This window comes from Neolamprologus multifasciatus, chromosome 2 (genome assembly GCF_963576455.1).
Source record: "Neolamprologus multifasciatus chromosome 2, fNeoMul1.2, whole genome shotgun sequence".
Classification (NCBI taxonomy): domain Eukaryota; kingdom Metazoa; phylum Chordata; class Actinopteri; order Cichliformes; family Cichlidae; genus Neolamprologus; species Neolamprologus multifasciatus.
The window spans coordinates 5,995,027-6,012,758 of NC_140440.1; the positions used below are offsets into that span (position 1 = coordinate 5,995,027).

At 42.5% G+C, this 17,732-nt stretch overlaps 1 protein-coding gene across 2 annotated transcripts in view; it reads right to left on the minus strand.

Annotated features, from left to right (window-relative positions):
* mgat4b (alpha-1,3-mannosyl-glycoprotein 4-beta-N-acetylglucosaminyltransferase B) overlaps positions 1-17,732 on the minus strand; it is a 122,826-nt gene that overhangs the window by 43,766 nt on the left and 61,328 nt on the right. For both annotated transcript variants that reach the window (XR_014869525.1, XM_085133685.1), the window contains exons 5-6: positions 12,955-13,001; positions 11,785-11,898 (exon numbers count right to left, since the gene is read on the minus strand). Coding sequence is in view for 1 of the 2 variants with exons in the window: in XM_085133685.1 (XP_084989811.1) it covers positions 11,785-11,898; positions 12,955-13,001 (161 nt within the window). In the remaining variant the exon portion in view is untranslated. The remainder of the gene's footprint in view (positions 1-11,784; positions 11,899-12,954; positions 13,002-17,732) is intronic.

Here is a 17,732-nt window from a genome sequence, read left to right on the forward strand (position 1 = left end):
AAGTGAGGTTTTATGTTAGTGCGTTTAACTTTTTTGTGTCATTGAACATATAAAAGCAGAAGGATGGTGCAAACAAACGAGGACAGATTTGTCCAGAAGCATAAAAGCTCCTCATGTGTCCATCCACACTGACCAGTGGAGGTCTGCAGCTTTGTGCAGTGAGCAGGAGCACATGATCATAGTGCCAGAAAAACATCCCACACATCTCAGGGTCAAAATAAAAAAAAAAGCATTAAAAGATGCACTTTGTTGAAGGGGTTTGTGCAGCATGTGATAAACACATGAGGTCCCACTCCTTCAGTTAAGAAAACCCATCCACGCCTCCATTGTCTCTTTATTGTGCCATAAAAAAACGATCCACGCTCATCTCCTCACACGGCACTTTAAAGGCTTATTTTTACTGTTGGGAGTCAATAGACTTTTTATAATCCCACCGAGGTCTAAGAAACAATCCCGGGAAAAAGAGGCTTTTATAGCAAAACAGTAAAGTTAACACAGAGGCTTTCTTGTCTCACACTCCCTCGCGGCGATCGGCGAGGCGATTTAAGGCGACAGGGAGAGTCAGCTGGTTCTAAACGCAAAGACTCGAGTGTTTCCAGATAAAACAGAAACGATTCTCTGGCAGCTTCTTTCACAAAAACAGCAGCAGCGTGACCAAAGAGGCATCACTGCACTTTCACAGTGCTTCCACACTGCGTTCAGTCAAAAAGGCAATAAGGCAAAAAAGCCAAACACACAGCTTCTGAGCAGAGACGTCATTCATGCTTAACATCCTTTAAAGGTCAAACCGTAGAAGTTCACGTCACTGAGATTATTCTAAAACAAACACGACAGACAAATTAAAAACGAAAAAAACAAACTTAATGACGCCTTATTGCAGCTGTAATCCCTTATGATCACATATTTACAGCTAAGCGGTAATCATGTTTACTCTTTACTATAAATTCTCCTGTGAGAATGTAACAATATTACAGCTCAGGTGTTATTATATCATTATTGTTATCAGTTTACACACTAGAGGCCAGCAGTCTCAGAGCTCCAACAAGCTTCAACAAGTTCTTATATGAGTAAGAAAAACTGAAGTTTGTGCTGTGTTCTTGAATCAGCATCATGACCATGTCAACTCCTCTAAAGGAGGGATGGAGAACTCCAGGCCTCGAGGGCCGGAGTCCTGCAGGTTTTACATGTGTCCTTGATCCAACACAGCTGATTTAAATGGCTAAATTACCTCAACATGTCCTCAAGTTCTCCAGCGGCCTGGAAATTGACTACTCATTTGATTCAGGTGTGTTGACCCAGGGTGAGATCTAAAACCTGCAGGACACCGGCCCTTGAGGCCTGGAGTTCCCCACTGCTGCTCTAAAGGATTTCCTTAAACCTGACCTGTGGTCATGTTTATTTATGTATTTGAACTTTATTGGTAACTGCTGCATTTTAACACAAAGATCTGGACTTTCTCTTCCTTACACTTTCCTTTTTTTTTTTTTTTTTTTTTTTTTTTTTTTTTTTTTTTTGCCTGTCCCGTTTGGTTCTTTTGCCATCAGAATTATTGTCTAAAGGCGAAGAAAGATGCCCAACGGATTTTCTTTACCAAATTGACCATCCCAGCTTTGCCGTAATGGTCCATTTGATTCACCTTTTATTCTTTATTTTATTTTCACTTGCTGAATACGGGACAGACTTGACTGGGGGAAAGAAAAGGGAGAAAGAAAGAGGGGAAGAAAAACAGTTGAGAAGAGGGACGGGGGAGAAGGGCAAAAAACAAAAACCAACAGAATAAGCAGAAGAAAAAAAAAATAAAAAAAATACATATATCGATCACCTGGATCACCTGTTGAGAAAGAAAAAAGAAAACAAGCAGAAGAAAACGAGAGTAATACAATAAACCACATCACAATGATATATGGGAATATGACAGTAAATACTAAATATTAAACATTATTGTGCAGCACGTAAGATCGACAGCACAGTGTGCATTGAGGTAGGAGCCAAAAAGGGTGTAGTTTGTGTGTGTGATCACCCGTGTGTACACCTGTGAGCATGGACGCGCTTGTTTTCTTAAAAGGTTCCCTCATGTAATGATCTGCTAGAGGGTGTGGGGGGCCACTGCCCCGTCCTCCAGGGCATGAAGCAGGTATGGAGGAGATCAAAACCCCAGACATCCAGAGGCCCCCAGAACACAAGAGACCAAGGAAGACCAACAGAGGGGCAGCCGCGCCACTGTCCCAGAAAGAGCTGAGGAGAGTCCCAGATGAGGGGTCACCCAGCAGCCACGGAGCAGAAGCCAGGGGGGGCTGCAGTGACGTGCCCGTGAGCTCCGCCGGCAGCCAGCTGTGCCTGAGTGACCGAGCCCCAGGCCGAGAGGCCGGGGGCACCCCACCTCCGAAGTGGCCCAAGCGAGCCCCAGGCTCCAGGCCCCGATAAGCAGCCGCCAAGGAGTGAGCCGGTGTGTACCCGGACGCCCACCCCCGGACACAAAGAACCACCAACGCACCGACGTCTGAGGGAGTCCGCCCCCGGCAGGGGAAGTGGTGGGGGGAGATAGGCCTCCAAACCTTGGAGGGCCTGAGCTGTCCTCAGAGAGGTGGCATCTGATACCCAACCTGACATACAGACACAGACATACAGGCACACACAGATACAAACATCCATTCCCACCCTCATGCTCTCATATGCACTTACTCCACACTCAACCAACGTGGAGACAGATATAAAGAGACGCTGTACACACAATCACACTCCCCAAGCGTACTCTACGAACCGGGTCTAGGTACCCTTGCCCCTGGAGGGGGGAACTGCACCCAGACCCAGGTTGTGTTACCCTTTTTCCTGCAGTGGGGAGAAGCAGACCGCCCCGACTCCGCAGCAGCAGGGAGGCCCCACACTCCGGACCCCAGTCGGACGGCCAACTCCTCCTCCTAGCCCCCCTGCTCCAGCAGAAAGCAGAGAACGAGGGTGAGAGAAGACTCCTAACCTCCCTCCACCCGCTCATTGTAGTGTTGATGTATGTGTGTTCTAAGGTGCGTTTAAAACCCAGGAGGGCATGGAGCTACCTGCCAGAGAGCAGCAGGTAAGCGCATAGTCCCTCCTGCTAGCCCTCAATGTCTACGTGTATTTAAAATTGAGAGGTGGGCAACGACGCCGGGGGTGAGGTGTACACCCTGATGGTAATTGGGATTCCGTGTAGCGTGCCCACCCCCAAGATCCTATATTTATGTGTAATGAGAATGTGAGTAATGTGAATGTCTAAGTTGCGGGATAAAATTGAGGCAGAGGCAGCCAGAAGGGGACAGAGGGGGGGGGGGTTACCTCCTCTGCACCCTGGTGACACACCCCTACTCCAAGGCCCTGCATGTGTGGGTGGTTGTGGTGGAGCGGGAAGAGGGAGGCAGCTGGAGATGGGGAGGGAAGGAAGGGAGGAGCAAGTGACCCCTCCCTGGGGCCAGCTCCCCCGCTGACCCCAGTAGGCACCCCCATACTCCGCGACCCACCAGGGAAGGGGGGCCCAGGCCCATCCGAACCGGGGCCCAGCGCAGCGGCGCCGCCCGGCCCCACAGAGCCCGGGGCAGTCCACTCAACCCCACAACAGAGAAAACTGCACCCACCCCATCATCCACTCATCTTCCAGACTACATAAGACAATAGACGCCCAGGCTGAGATCTTCCTCCACCTCTCCTGTATCTCCCCCTCTTGCAGAGAGAGTTCCTGAGAGAGGAAAGCCCCTGCAAGATGTGACAACCCCCCCCCCACCAGTTGAAGAGCCCCCCAGCTGGCTCGGCGCACCGGCGGCACCCTGCGCCAGTGGCGGGCCCCCATATACCCACCGGCCCACAACCCCGGCAACACACCAACCAGGACCCAGGCCCCCGAGGCCCGGCCAGGGCCCCAGGCCAGAGCCGGAGCGCCCCCAGAACCTCACGCCCGTCCCGGACCCACCCAGGGGCAGCCAGGCTACCAGGTCAGTAACCCCCGTCCGTCAGCACAGACCCTCCCCTAGACCCGCTGCACGTAGCCACGAGGAAGCCGTCACCTAAGAGCCAACAGAGCCCCTAATTGGCCATGACCGCTACCCCGGGTTGAGCCCCCCAAGGAAGATGCTCCCGGGGAACCCCCCGACGCCCCAAGCCTGACCCTACCCCCACACCAATCACAACAGTGAAGGCGAGACCAAAATATGACCCCCCACCCCCACTAGGTGATGGAGCTGATCAGAGGAGCCCAGAGCGATTGATCTGATGTGGTGGCAGAGGCTGTATCAAGACTAATGTAATCTAATAGATAATTTCTATATTGGTTAGAATTAAGATTGTTTTTATTTTTCCAGTTCATGAGGACTGTTTTCTTGGCTATGCATAGAGCAGTGAAAACCATATGGGCTATATTCTTTTCTGAAGTGACATTATCTAAGCTGCCCAACAAACACACTAAGGGGGAAGTTGGAATGTTACATTTCAGACACTTTGATAAGTCTTCACATATCTCGCGCCAAAACTTCTGAACTGGTGGACAGAACCAAAGAGCGTGGATATAATTGTCCGGTGAATTGGTTTGGCAGTGTGAGCAGTTGTTGGTAGATGCAAAGCCCATCTTGAACATCCGATGACCTGTATAGTGCACTCTATGTAGTATTTTGTATTGAATTAATTGAAGACTGGGATTTCTGATTAGATGAAAGGTTTTTAAGCAAATCTGAGACCAGAAGTTTTGGTCTAAGTTAACTGATAAATCCGCTTCCCATTTTGCAATAGGAAGTGATATTGATTCATCTGTTTTAGAAAGCATTCTGTATATTTTGGATAGTAATTTGGGGGTTTTAAGAGTAAAAAATTGAACCACACTTGGTGGTGTTTGTAGTTCAACTTGACCCAGTTTAAATTTCTTTTTTATTATGGATTTAATTTGTTGATATTCTAAAAATCTTTTCTTGTTGATCCCATATTGTGTAACTAGTCTGTCAAATGAAATAAATTCTGTTCCTTCTAGTATATGTTCTACATATTTGATTCCTTTACCATTCCAATCTGAAAAGTTTATCATATTATTGTTTTGTAATATGTCAGGGTTGTTCCAGATAGGTGTACGTTTGCATGGGATTAATGAAGACTCTGTCAACTTCAGAAACTCCCACCATGCTGTCAAAGAAGAGCTGATGTTGATGCTTTTGAAGCATTCATGTCGTTGGATGTTTGAGCTGATAAATGGTAGATCTGAAATCTCTAGATTATTGCAAAGTGCTTGTTCTACATCTAGCCAAGGTTCATCTAAGAGGGTATGTTTTAGCCATCCTGAGATAAACTGAAGCCTGTTGGCTAAGAAGTAGTGCTGAAAGTTAGGTAGTTCTAATCCTCCTTTATCCTTGGTCTTTTGTAGTGTTTTTAAGCTTATACGTGGGGGCTTATTTTTCCAAAGGAATTTGGACATATATGAATCTAGAGATCTGAACCAATCTTGCGGCGGTTTAGTTGGGATCATTGAGAATAAATAATTTATTTTTGGTAATACCATCATTTTTATAGCAGCAACCCTTCCCATGAGTGATATGGGTAGACATTTCCATCTAGCCAGATCACCTTCTACTTTCTTTAAAAGTGGGGTATGGTTTAATTTAGTTAGATCTGCAAGCTTGGGAGAAATATTAATACCTAAATATTTTATATTTCCCGATTGCAGTGGAGTAGAAGAGGAATTATGGAAGCAGCAATTAATAGGAAGGACTGTAGATTTTGACCAGTTAATTGAGTAATCTGATATTCTTGCAAAAGAGTTTATCAATTCAATCACCACAGTGATATTGGTTTGTGAATTTTGGAGAAAGAGTAACACATCATCAGCATAAAGGCTGATTTTATGTTCTACGTTCTTGCATTTTATGCCCTTAATTGCTGAATTCTGTCTAATTGCTGCTGCTAGTGGTTCGATAAAAATTGCAAACAGTGAAGGGGAGAGTGGGCATCCCTGCCTGGTGCCCCTCAGGAGACATAAGCTGGAGGATGTCTGGTCATTTGTTCTGACACAAGCTGTTGGGGAATTATATAATATTTTTAACCAGTTGATGAAAGAAGATCCAAAACCAAATTTGTGTAAAGTTGCAAATAGAAATTTCCAGTTAACTCTGTCAAACGCTTTTTCTGCATCTAAGGAAAATATTGTAGTTTCAAGGTTTTTACTGTATGAGTAGTCTATCAAATTAAGTAATCTACGTGTATTTGTTGATGAGTGCCTACCTTTTATGAAACCAGTTTGGTCAGGATGAATTAAGAGGGGGGTTATTTTCTCTAGTCTCTTCGAGAGAGCTTTGCAGATTATTTTGAGGTCTACATTAATAAGGGATATTGGACGATAGCTTGAGGGATATACAGGGTCTTTGCCTGGTTTTAGCAGGAGATTAATGTTTGCAGAATTCATATTTGATGGAAGTCTGCCCTTTTCTTTGATTTCTAACAACGTTCTGTAAAAAACTGGTGCTAGAATCGTCCAGAATTCTTTGTAGAATTCTGCAGGAAAGCCGTCTGGACCTGGAGCCTTATTATTGGACATATTTATCAGGGCTTCCTGGAGTTCACCTGATGTCAGTGGCGAATCCAGTGCCATTGCTTGAGATTCTAATAATTTTGGGAGAGTTATGTTGTCTAAAAATTGATCAATTTCCTTTTTAGATGGGTTTATTTGTGGTGAATACAACGTTTTATAGAAATCCCTGAAAATGTTGTTTATTTGTTTCGGTTCATATATTGTGTTCCCAGATGAATCTTGAACAGCACATATAGTTGTTTTTTCTTTATTTATTTTTAACTGGTTTGCTAGAAATTTACCGGATTTATTACTATGTTCATAATTTTGTAAGCGTAGTCTTTGTACTAAGAATTTTGTTTTTCTATCAATTATCTCATTTAATTCTAGTTTTGTTTTGCGTATTTTGTTCAATGTTTCCTGATCTTGGTGGGACGCGTAGGCTTCTTCTAGTGATTTGATGTTTTTTTCTAATTCCTGAATATTTTTGTTTTCTTTTTTCTTTTTATGTGATGAGAAAGAAATTATTTTACCTCTCATCACAGCTTTCCCTGCTTCCCATAAAACAGAAGCTGATGTTCCGGGAGTGTCATTAAAGTCTAAATATGAAGTCCACTCTTTTTTAAAATATTTAATAAAGTCTTCATCATTAAGCAGTGATGTATTAAATCTCCAGTTTTTACTTGGCATAGTATTATTCTTGTGCATTAGTGTTAGAGATACAGGAGCATGATCGCTGACAGCTATAGGATGAATCTCAATGTCTGAAATGTCGCTCAGCAGTGAGCTGCTGACCAAAAAATAATCCAGACGAGAGTAGGAGTGATAAACATGTGAGAAAAAAGTATATTCCTTACTGGTGGGGTGAAGGGAGCGCCATGCATCGCAAAGACCAAAGTCGCTCATATACTGTTTGATTATATTTGTGGACTGCCAATTACGCTGAGTTCCTGCTGTATTGAGCCTATCCATTTCTTCATTCAGTCCAAGGTTGAGGTCGCCTCCAAGCACAAGTGTGCCATCTAAGTGTTCAGAGAGTGCACTGAAAAAACCGTGAAAGAATGAGGGATCATCAACATTTGGACCATATACACTTACAATACATAGATTTTTATCAAGTATAGATAGTTTAATGATTAAGAATCTGCCCTCTGGATCTATAACTGGATCCTTACACTTTCCAAACAGAAGTGTGTAGTCATGCACGATGCCGGACTCGTGCTGAGCAGCTGTGGTGTTCATGGTCAGAGTGATGTCACAACATCAGCTTGAATTGAAGGAGACGATACAGATACTCTGCCAGTCAGCCACGATAACTCGTGTAACATCGTCTCATATCTTGTTGAATTCAGTTGTTTAAATCCACAAACACGAGCAGCACAGCTCAGCTGGTCAAAGCCCGATCACAAAGAAACTGGAGCTCATAGTTGAAACGATTGTCACTGATTTATAAGCGATTCCTTTTCCCACGCTGCACAGCTAAAACCGACCTTAAGGTTCCCACACCTGCTGAATCCCTGTTAACTCTTCTTCACTTTTACTTGAGTAAAGAAGTTAAATCAGTGCTTTAACTTTAACTGAAGCATTTTTAACACATTTATCGCTGCTTTGACTTAAGTGATCATCGTGAGTGTTTTTGCCACCTCTGCTGTGATTTTTGTTCTTCTCGTTCTGCATCCTCGTTTAGAATCGTGGATGTTTGAGAAGTTCAGAAGTAAAAACAAAACTTCCAGGTGTTCTTTTTTTCACGAAGCAAGAGAAAAAGCAGCATTTATCCGCTGCTTTCTATAAATAAAGAGTTTCTTATCGAATGCATGCATGATTGTCCTTTATTTGAAGAACATAAGTGGACAAGACAATGCAGCTTTTGTTTCCTCCTTCATGAAAGTCAATCATCCCATGACAAGCACAAAGTGTCAGGAGTGGTGACGTGAAGAAGACCCGAATGCAGGACAATGAGGCAGCTGACATGAAGATAAACACATTTTTATGACCAAAGAAAAACACCAAGCAACCAGGATACTGAAGGAATACAAGTCCACAAATACACACAAGGAGCTAAACTGGGGAACGAAACAAAGATGGACAAAACAGAAGGGAAGGAAAACTGAGAAAGACTGTGGAGACTAATGACAGTAAAATTAAAGAAAATTATATCATAGACTAGAAGTCTTTATAAGAACAACAATAAAGTTACCAGAGTCACAACTTCAACTATTAAAACAGCAGAAAAATCCAAAAAGAAACTAAACGCCAACATTATAAACCCACAGTCCAAAACTCAAAAGATATACAAAGGGCAAGAAACAAGTTTTAATAGCATCAAAAGCCCACAAAAAACTAAAGCAGTGATAAAGAGAAACAAAATCACCACAAAGACGCACAGAAAGACCAAAAAATACACAAAATATCCACAAAAACAAACAACAACAAAGAACCATGAAAGAAGCACAGAAGACATGGAAACAACATAAAACAACCATGAAAGCACCACAAAAACAGACCCATCAGCTTCATACTGTACAAAGTATTTTCACTGTTGCATTGATTGGATGTAATCAGAGTTTTTCTGAATTAAAGCAGGCCTCTTAACCTTAAAAGCTCCTGCGTGCGTCTAAATGGACCCATAAATATGATCAAATAAAGGTGCCTTTGTTGTGAGCGCACAGGTGGAGTGTCCTGGGAGATTAACTGAATGAACAGCGGTTAGCTCGCGAGGGTGGCCGCCTGACTCGCGTCACCATCTTCATCTCACACCGAGAGCATCGGGCCTTCGGCGGGAACCAAATTGCGGCGGCAATATGCTCGCATGCAAACTGCGTTAAAAAAGAAGAGTCAGCGCAGACGTGTTCGTCTTTTGCTCGCTCAGACTCTGAAGTGTTTAAGGAGCAGACAAGTTCTGCATATTAAAGTCCATTTTCTCCAAATCAAGTTTTCAGACTGATGTAGTCCCTTCCTGACAGCCGTTCGTCTCACTTAAACTCTGAAGAGCGTGGACACAAATCCATCACAGCTGTTGTATTATCTTCTGTTTGGAACATTTCACTTTGCAAACTAACTGCTCCCATGATGCTTTAGGGTAGAGGCTGGGCTGATGTGGTAAATCTGTACACTTCTCTAGTGGTGCACAGGTGAACAAACTGTAATTTCAAACACCTGAAACCAAGAACGCAAACCACACAAAACAGGTTTTCGTCAATAAAGCTAACAAAATGTAAACTTATCCTTGTGATTTGTAGTATGTTAACTAAGATTTTGGTACCTAAACTTAACCAGTGACTTAAAAAAAACAAATAACTTTGCAAAAAACAAAACTAAATGCAAAACATGAAGGCCCAAATCTGGATGGTAGCCATGCAAGAGGATGCCCAGAAAGGAAACAACAGGTGGCATGAAGATGACCAGTGGTGTAATATAACATAGTCTAACTTTACTAAAGCACAGTTTAAATGTACTTGTGGTATTTATTACTTTTCAATCTGCTAGTATAAGTCGCTGTCCTAATATAGATAAACCTTCCCAGCGGACGTTTAGTACCTAAAATCATCACCAGCTGACATATACATTACTGAAGCTGTAGTTCTGATTATAGATTATATGAATATGAATTTAACTTAAGAGTTTTGTAATATTTGTTTCACATATTTGGTCTTTAACTCGCGCCACCACTACAGAACTCTTATTTCATCTCATCGTTACTGAATCTAAAAACCTGTTTTTGTGTTTGTGTGTTTGCATTTCAGGTGTTGTGACTCCATGTTTGATGAAAATGACAGCAGTCTATCTCTCTGAGCTCCAACAGCTGGCAAACTAAATCAACTCACTTCCTGTTGTTTGAAGAACAAGTGCATCACTCAGCCCAGGTCTCAGCTCTTCTCATCACTTAAGACTTGCAGCCAAGGTTCTGTCTGACAGATTTTTTCCTTCTGCATCGCGTCTCTGAAAGCGAATATTTTCTAGGAAAGAACTGAAGATGATGTCTGCAGACAGAATGAAATCACAAAATCAGAAGATCTCCTGGTCTCTCTCTGAGATGAGTCCCAAAAGGGAAGAAGAACGCTGTTTCTTCGTCTTCCTCTGCAGAAATGTTACAGTCAACTACCCGTCGCTGCCGTTTTCACACCAACTCCCTCCAGAGCGTGTGTCACAGAGAAAATGACTCCACAAGCTTCAGATTTCAGTTTCTTCAGAGGCGGTGAATGAAAATAGCTCATCAGCACACAGACAGTGAAGAAGAGGATGAGGTGTTTCTTTTTTTCCCTTCTCCCTTCCGAACTCATCCTTTCTACCTCCCTTCCTGTCGGAACGGGGCCAAGGGGCGGAGCAGCAGTTCATTAAATAAAATGATGTCACTTCGAGCTGTGTGTGCGTTTCCTTTTAAGATGGCTCTCTCAAGGAGACAGGAAGGCGAGAGGACCAACTTGTGTGTGTGTGTGTGTGTGTGTGTGTGTGTGTGTGTGTGTGTGTGTGTGTGTGTGTGTGTGTGTGTCTGGTTAGGTTGCTCAGAGACTCATGAATTAGCCACGACAGGCTGACAGATGCCTGGGGAGATGGGGAGATGTTAAACACATGCACACACACACACACACACACACACACACACTGACTGACATGCATGCATAAATACAAATGATTAGAGACACCCACCAGCACCAGCTTCCTCTCATTGCTGGAGCTCATAAATCACATACAAACGCACACCTGATTGGACTGTAAAGTTGAGTGTGGACTTGCACACCTATCTTTGTGGGGACCCTTGTGTGAGGACATTGCTGAGACCCGAGGACAGATTTTTTTAGAAGCAGGATCTCTACAGTCTTTGGTAGGTGAGAATTCTCCAAACTGATTTCTATTCAGGATTTACTGAGTGTCGTATCTATTTATATAACATGCCTCTATTAATGAAATCCAGAAACAGCGTTATTTATATGACCTGATCCAGATGCTCTAAGTATGTCTGGTTTTGAAGAGTCCACATCTACTACGAAAGTTGTGGAACACATGCACACACACACACTTGTTTTCATATCTTAGTGAGGACATCTATTTGAAACAATGCTTTCCCTAGTCGCTTACCCTAAACCTAAACCTAACTTAATTGAAACCCTGACACTGAAACCACATTCTGAGCCTCAAAAATGCCTTCAAACTCGTGTGGATGGGCATTTTGTTCCCAAAAGGGCTGTTGGTCCCCACAAGTATTGTAGCATGCCAATTTTCTGTCCTCACAAAGATGTCTAAACATGTACAAGGATACACACACGTTTGCTGACCTGACTCTCTCCTTTGGGTCTCCGAAGGACTCTCGGAGTCGGGAGAAGTCGGGGTAGAAGTGGACCGACGGAGAGATGACCTCCAACAGGCCCGACTGAATCTCTGCTGGAAAACTGAGATTCAGACAGACAGAGTGAAACAAACGATCAATGTTCACACCAAACCATGAGATCCCTCTATGACAGGAGTAGGCAACTCCAGGCCTCAAGAGTCGGTGTCCTGCAAGTTTTACATGTGCCCTTGATCCAACACGGCTGATTCAAATTGCTAAACTACCTCCTCAGCATGTCTTGGAGTTCTCCAGAGTCCTGGTAATGAACTAATCATTTGACCCAGGGTGATATCTAAAACTTGCAGGACACCAGCACTTGAGGCCTGGAGTTGCCCGCCTCTGCTCACGAGCTAAGGACAGAAGAATAAAACAAACATGCACATACACAAAACTGTTCGGTGTTCACATTCACAACTCTACACAGAAACCAAGATTCCCTGAAGTCAGCTATGGGGCCAAGCCTGACACAAATAGGTTAGTATGGGATATAAAAACATGTTGCTCTGTGTTCACTAGGCCAAGCTAACATGACATGGTCAGCAGCTTGGAGGTGCTCCACAAATACAAAGTCAACACATTCCAATATGTTTGTTTGTTTGTTTGTTTGCAGTTTTTGACTTAATAATGCGGTCAAGCTTGCTGACACGACTGATTGTGGGCTGTGTGCGCTATAATTTACTGTCATGAGGCAACAACTCATTCACACACGACAAAGATTTATTTATACAAACTGTAACTTGTCCACTGTGAACAGTGACTTGATCCCACAATACAATAAGTTCACATATTTGAATTTCAATATATAAATATTCATTATGATATGTAGTGTTTCATTAATAAACACTAATCCAGAAGATTAATATTAATCAGCATATCAATCTGTTATATTTTATTTTCAGAAAATTAGGAAAGTGGCGTTTAAATCCAGCCTGATGTCATCTTATACATGCAGGAATAGTTCCAGTCCCAGTCTACTTAACAGTGGTATTGTTATCTGAGCTGAAAATGTCCATAAAAGGGACGACACACACACACACACACACACACACACACACACACACACACACAATAGTATGGCTGCAATAGTAACAACATCCTGTCATGCAGGTTGACTTACAGGCGCTTCAGGTTGTCTGCTACACTGCTGGCGTACTGTTGGTCAGCCTGAAAACACAGAAAAGCAGTCTCGATGTGAAACTCACAGCTTCGAAGCATCAGATGAGTAAAAGTGATGAAGTCAAGAATTCATCCATATAAGCTGCACTACACGCTCAAGTTACTTTAAGGTAAAGACTTTATAAATTTAGAGAGAAACCCAAACAGAGAAGCACTTCTGGGGTAAGAAGGATCTGAGAGGAGCAGCCATCTGCCAGGACCAATTTGGGGTGAAGAGAAAAAGAAGAGAGAAAGGAACAAAATACACACTATTTATTGATGTGCATCAGTGGCATATAAACACTTGGATGGTGGAAGGAGGTGGTTGAAAGTGCTCATACATCATAGGCAGGCTCCAACAGCCTGAGCTTATAGCAATGTAAATAAGAGCCAGTCCTAACTGTAAACTGTTGTAAAAATCAAGGTTTGAGCCCTTCGGTCCCAACTGGGAGGTGTGATAGCTGAAGGCTCTGCCTCCCATTCTACCTTCACAAACTCTAGAAACCACAAGTGAGCCTGCAACTTGAGAGGGAAGTGCTCTTTCAAGACAATAAGAGAAACAGTGGGGCATGATTATTCAGGTTTTTGTACATGAAAAGAAATATTTTTCTTTAAGAAAGATTTCATATCCAAGTGCTGTTCATTCTCTTCACTGCCCTATAATAAGGGCATAAAAGCTCAGTTCATGCACTGCTGCAAGTCTCTCTCTCTCTCTCTCCCAGTCATTAATGCAGAATGGGTCCAAACAGTAAAGGTTACCATTTAATGAAACCATGGAGAGTAAAAACACAGCATCACTTCGAAATAGTTAGTCAGTTATTTCATAATGAGGCGCACCATGAAATTAATTTAATAGTTTAATTGTTGATGTATTTGCATGTTTAAAGTGAGGTAATTTACACTAAAAGAGCTCAATTTAAAGAAGTAGAGACAGCAAACTGAGAAAACTATAAACAGCAGGAGTCATAATAAGTCTAGTGTTTGGTGTCTCTGCAGTTTCGTGCGATTTTGTAGTTTAGTTATCGCTCTGTGGTCTTCAGGCCTGTCTCTTCGTGGTTGTTTAACATCTGTTTACAGCAACTGCTCACATGTGTGAAGTAACTGTGCATCACTGTGCAGCTGTTTTATGTTGTTTAGCATTTCTCTGTAGCCACTGTGTTAACAGGCGGCACCGAAACACTTTTCCTATCTTGCAGAATCATGCTCATGCCCAAGTATCTACGACATGCACAGTGTTTAAGTTCTCCTCACTTTTTCTTGTTATGCACAATAACACACAAACGCACACACACTGAATTAATGAATGTTCACAAATACACACGGGAGGCTGAGGTCATCTCAATATTTTAGTTTTTTCCTAAAAAACACACACACACACACACACACACACACACACACACACACACACACACACACACACACACACACACTCTTGTTCAAGCTCAAACATCAACAACTTAAGAAATCGGTAACATCAGAGCTCGGCCCAATCAGGGCACAGATGGACTCCCTGTGGGACCCAATCATCTGGCTCTGAAGGTCACAGCACGGTCACATGTATTTCCAGCACGCTTTTCCGAGAGTTTGTGGTTTGTTTTGGCATCCTGGAGGTGCCAGCTGGGTGGAGCTTACCGCAGAGCTCAGTGTTAACGAGAAGCAGACGCCATTAGAGCCTCTCGCTGATGAAACAAACACTAAAAGTATGACACATATTTTTAAAGGACCATATTTTATTAGAAAATGAAAGGGAAAACTTCTCCACTATAAGAGAGGCAGGAAGGGCTTGTTAAATCTATGTCACTGACATGGAGCCCACAAAGTCTGAAATAAAAACTGGGCTGATTAGAGAACGAGACTCAGGTGGACAGTCACAGGAAACCACGACAGAGAGCTGATCTTTAAAGATGAACAGAAAACAACCACAGCATAGTAATACTACAGGAATCTGAACACTTAGCAAGAAGTACGACACAAGGAAACTGTACTTATCACAAGAAACCCTAACCAAAGGAACCATAACTCATAAGAAAAGATTAATAATAAAGAAATCAAAACAGGAAATCCAAACTCAGCCTAACAATAATCCAAAAAAGAGGAGTAGAATGGCCAAACAGAAACCAGGAATCCAAAAGTGACTCAAAACCCTGGGACCACAATCAAGAGACCATTACATAATTATGCAATTTTCCAAATTTTGTTGGTATAAATGTTCTGGTTTACAGCCGACTGCTGTGTCTTTTCCATGTTTATTGTAGTGGACTAAGAGCCTGGTCATGACACCATTAACTGTTATCGTACATTAAATTGTAGTCACTTTAAATGGTAAAGAAAACACCACAGACTCTGATCTCTGACTCTGAAGCTAGAGGATCTTTTCATCTTTTCTCAGCCGTCTTTCTTGTATTACCTTTCAGCCCTATTCTGAGTCAGGTGACAGAGGAGATGATTGCAGACCTGTTCGTGTGAAATAAAGGATGTGTGGTGGATCAGTCGGGGGCCGGGACACCAGGTTGGGCTGTGTCACATGCTCCTCTGCATTTTGAATGGAACATGCTTTGGTCATGCAATATTCATGTTACACTTCTTTAAAAGCTTTAAGTACTTTCGTTCCTTGTTCGTCTGCATAAACAAACCCTACTGAGACGCCACATGAGGAGTTTATCCGAAACCCCGAACTTGAACAAAAGTTAAATTAAAGCCAAGTTTTTAATTTTAATTTCAGCCTAAATCCAGCAAGTAAAGCTGAAATCTGTGACTATGAGATAAAAACAAAAACCTTGAGAGCATTTTAAATATTATATCAGCCTGGAGGAAAAACAAACACAAGCAATCCAACTGAAAAACAGAGATAGAAATTAAATTGCAGAACAGAAAGTAAAGGAAAAATAGCAAGATGGAAACAGCAGAGCAGAGAAATGTAGCTGGCTCTGAAACTGATCTGAGTTTATAAACCAGGGAGTCTTCAGCGGCAGCTTATAAACTCTCCAGTCAGTCAGTAGATGCTTGCACAACTTTGAGCTTTAGTCTCGGTACAGTGTCCTCTACCAACTCAAAGCTAGAGGTGTTTTTGTCCCAAAGAAATTTACATCCCAAACACTTTGCCTCTGGGGCTCTATTCTGCTTTCAGTATTAACTATTGTTAACTTAAAAGGAGACTCCACGGCAGCTGTATGCAAAAATGATAAAATATATTTTTCCCAGTTGTAGGTACAAGGCAGGGATAACTCTTCTTTTGTTGTGCCACTGGCTCCATCTATAAACCACTGCCTTTATACAACTGAAAGTCTTCTTGCAACCACAGGTGTCACCCCCTGTTGGCCAGTAAAATGAATAAAGATTTAGGACACTTCCTAGTTGGTTTCATGTTTTAACGTCTGTAATCTACTCAGTCTCTGGCTGATATGCATGAACTGAAAGCTATCTCATGGAACTAAAAGTGCCAATTCCTCCAACCCCCCCTGGCCATTTATAAATTAGTTTAGCAAACATGCAAGATAGCTAAGTTATAAAGCTAGCCCTAACTTGATGTCCATGTGACCTTTGCAGGGCTCGCAAAATCACTAGCTCCGGGACATCGGGCTAGCCTGTCGGGCTATATGATAACCCAACAGATAACCCAATAGATTTTGGTCGCCCGACCGGAGATATCGCTAGCTCCGGGACGTCGGGCTAGCGATTTTGCGAGCCCTTCTTTGTATAGTATATACACTACTCTCTAAGTTGTTGTACAACTTACACGATAGACAGCACATTCAGACCAACATAGCATTAATCTGACTCTTGCTCATGCAAACAACAGATTGATGGCTGGAAGTCGCATAATGGGTGCAGTTAATAATGATGGTTTTCTAGAAGTTACAGTGAGCTCCTTTAAAGAGATTATCACTATTAATGGGCTTTCAGGTGAATTTGAAGAGATGCCATAAAGTACTGTGAGATTGACCGACACAGTATTGGATTTGCATAAATGAGATTTGACAAAACAGTAAGAAGAGATATGAACTGAACTAACATGAGAGTAGAAGCTGTAGCTCTAGAGTGAGAACAAACAAAGACAGTATCAACTGTGACCTTCATCACTTTAAAGACACAAACACACTGACTTTATTTATTAAAAGAGCATACAGCATACATATTTCGCAGATTGACTTTAATGATCTAATGTGTGAGCGCGCGCACACACACAACATCAATGCTTTACCTCCCTTGGGCAATTAGAGGTTACCATTAGCATGGAAGCTAAACACGGAGAATCACTGACATTATCGGTGTGTGTGTGTGTGTGTGTGTGTCTGTGAGGTTCATTAGCTAAACCACTGGCCTTTAGAAAGCATGCAAGGAAGCTCACGCATCAACACACACTCACTCTTATGGCCAATTATCCACACACGTGTTTCCATCACTTCAGAGGACATCACTTGGACTTAGATTCTTTCTCAGAGAATGAACTGAACATAATCAAATCAATTCTTTATTTGATTTCCTTTTAATATCATCGCTGTAATTGAGGTTGGGAGGTAGTGCAGTAAAGTAATGGGTGTGGCAACACAGTTTTTGATGCGCAACAAAGGTACAACCAGCCAGCGGATAATCCAAACATACTGCAGTTATAGCACGCAACCAAATCTAGCCTTTAGGTTTAATTTATCCCGAAGATCATTTCATGTTTTTAACAAAAAACACACAGCACAACAGGACAGAGGTTTTAGTGCCAAGGCAGGAAGTCAACATATGCTTAGA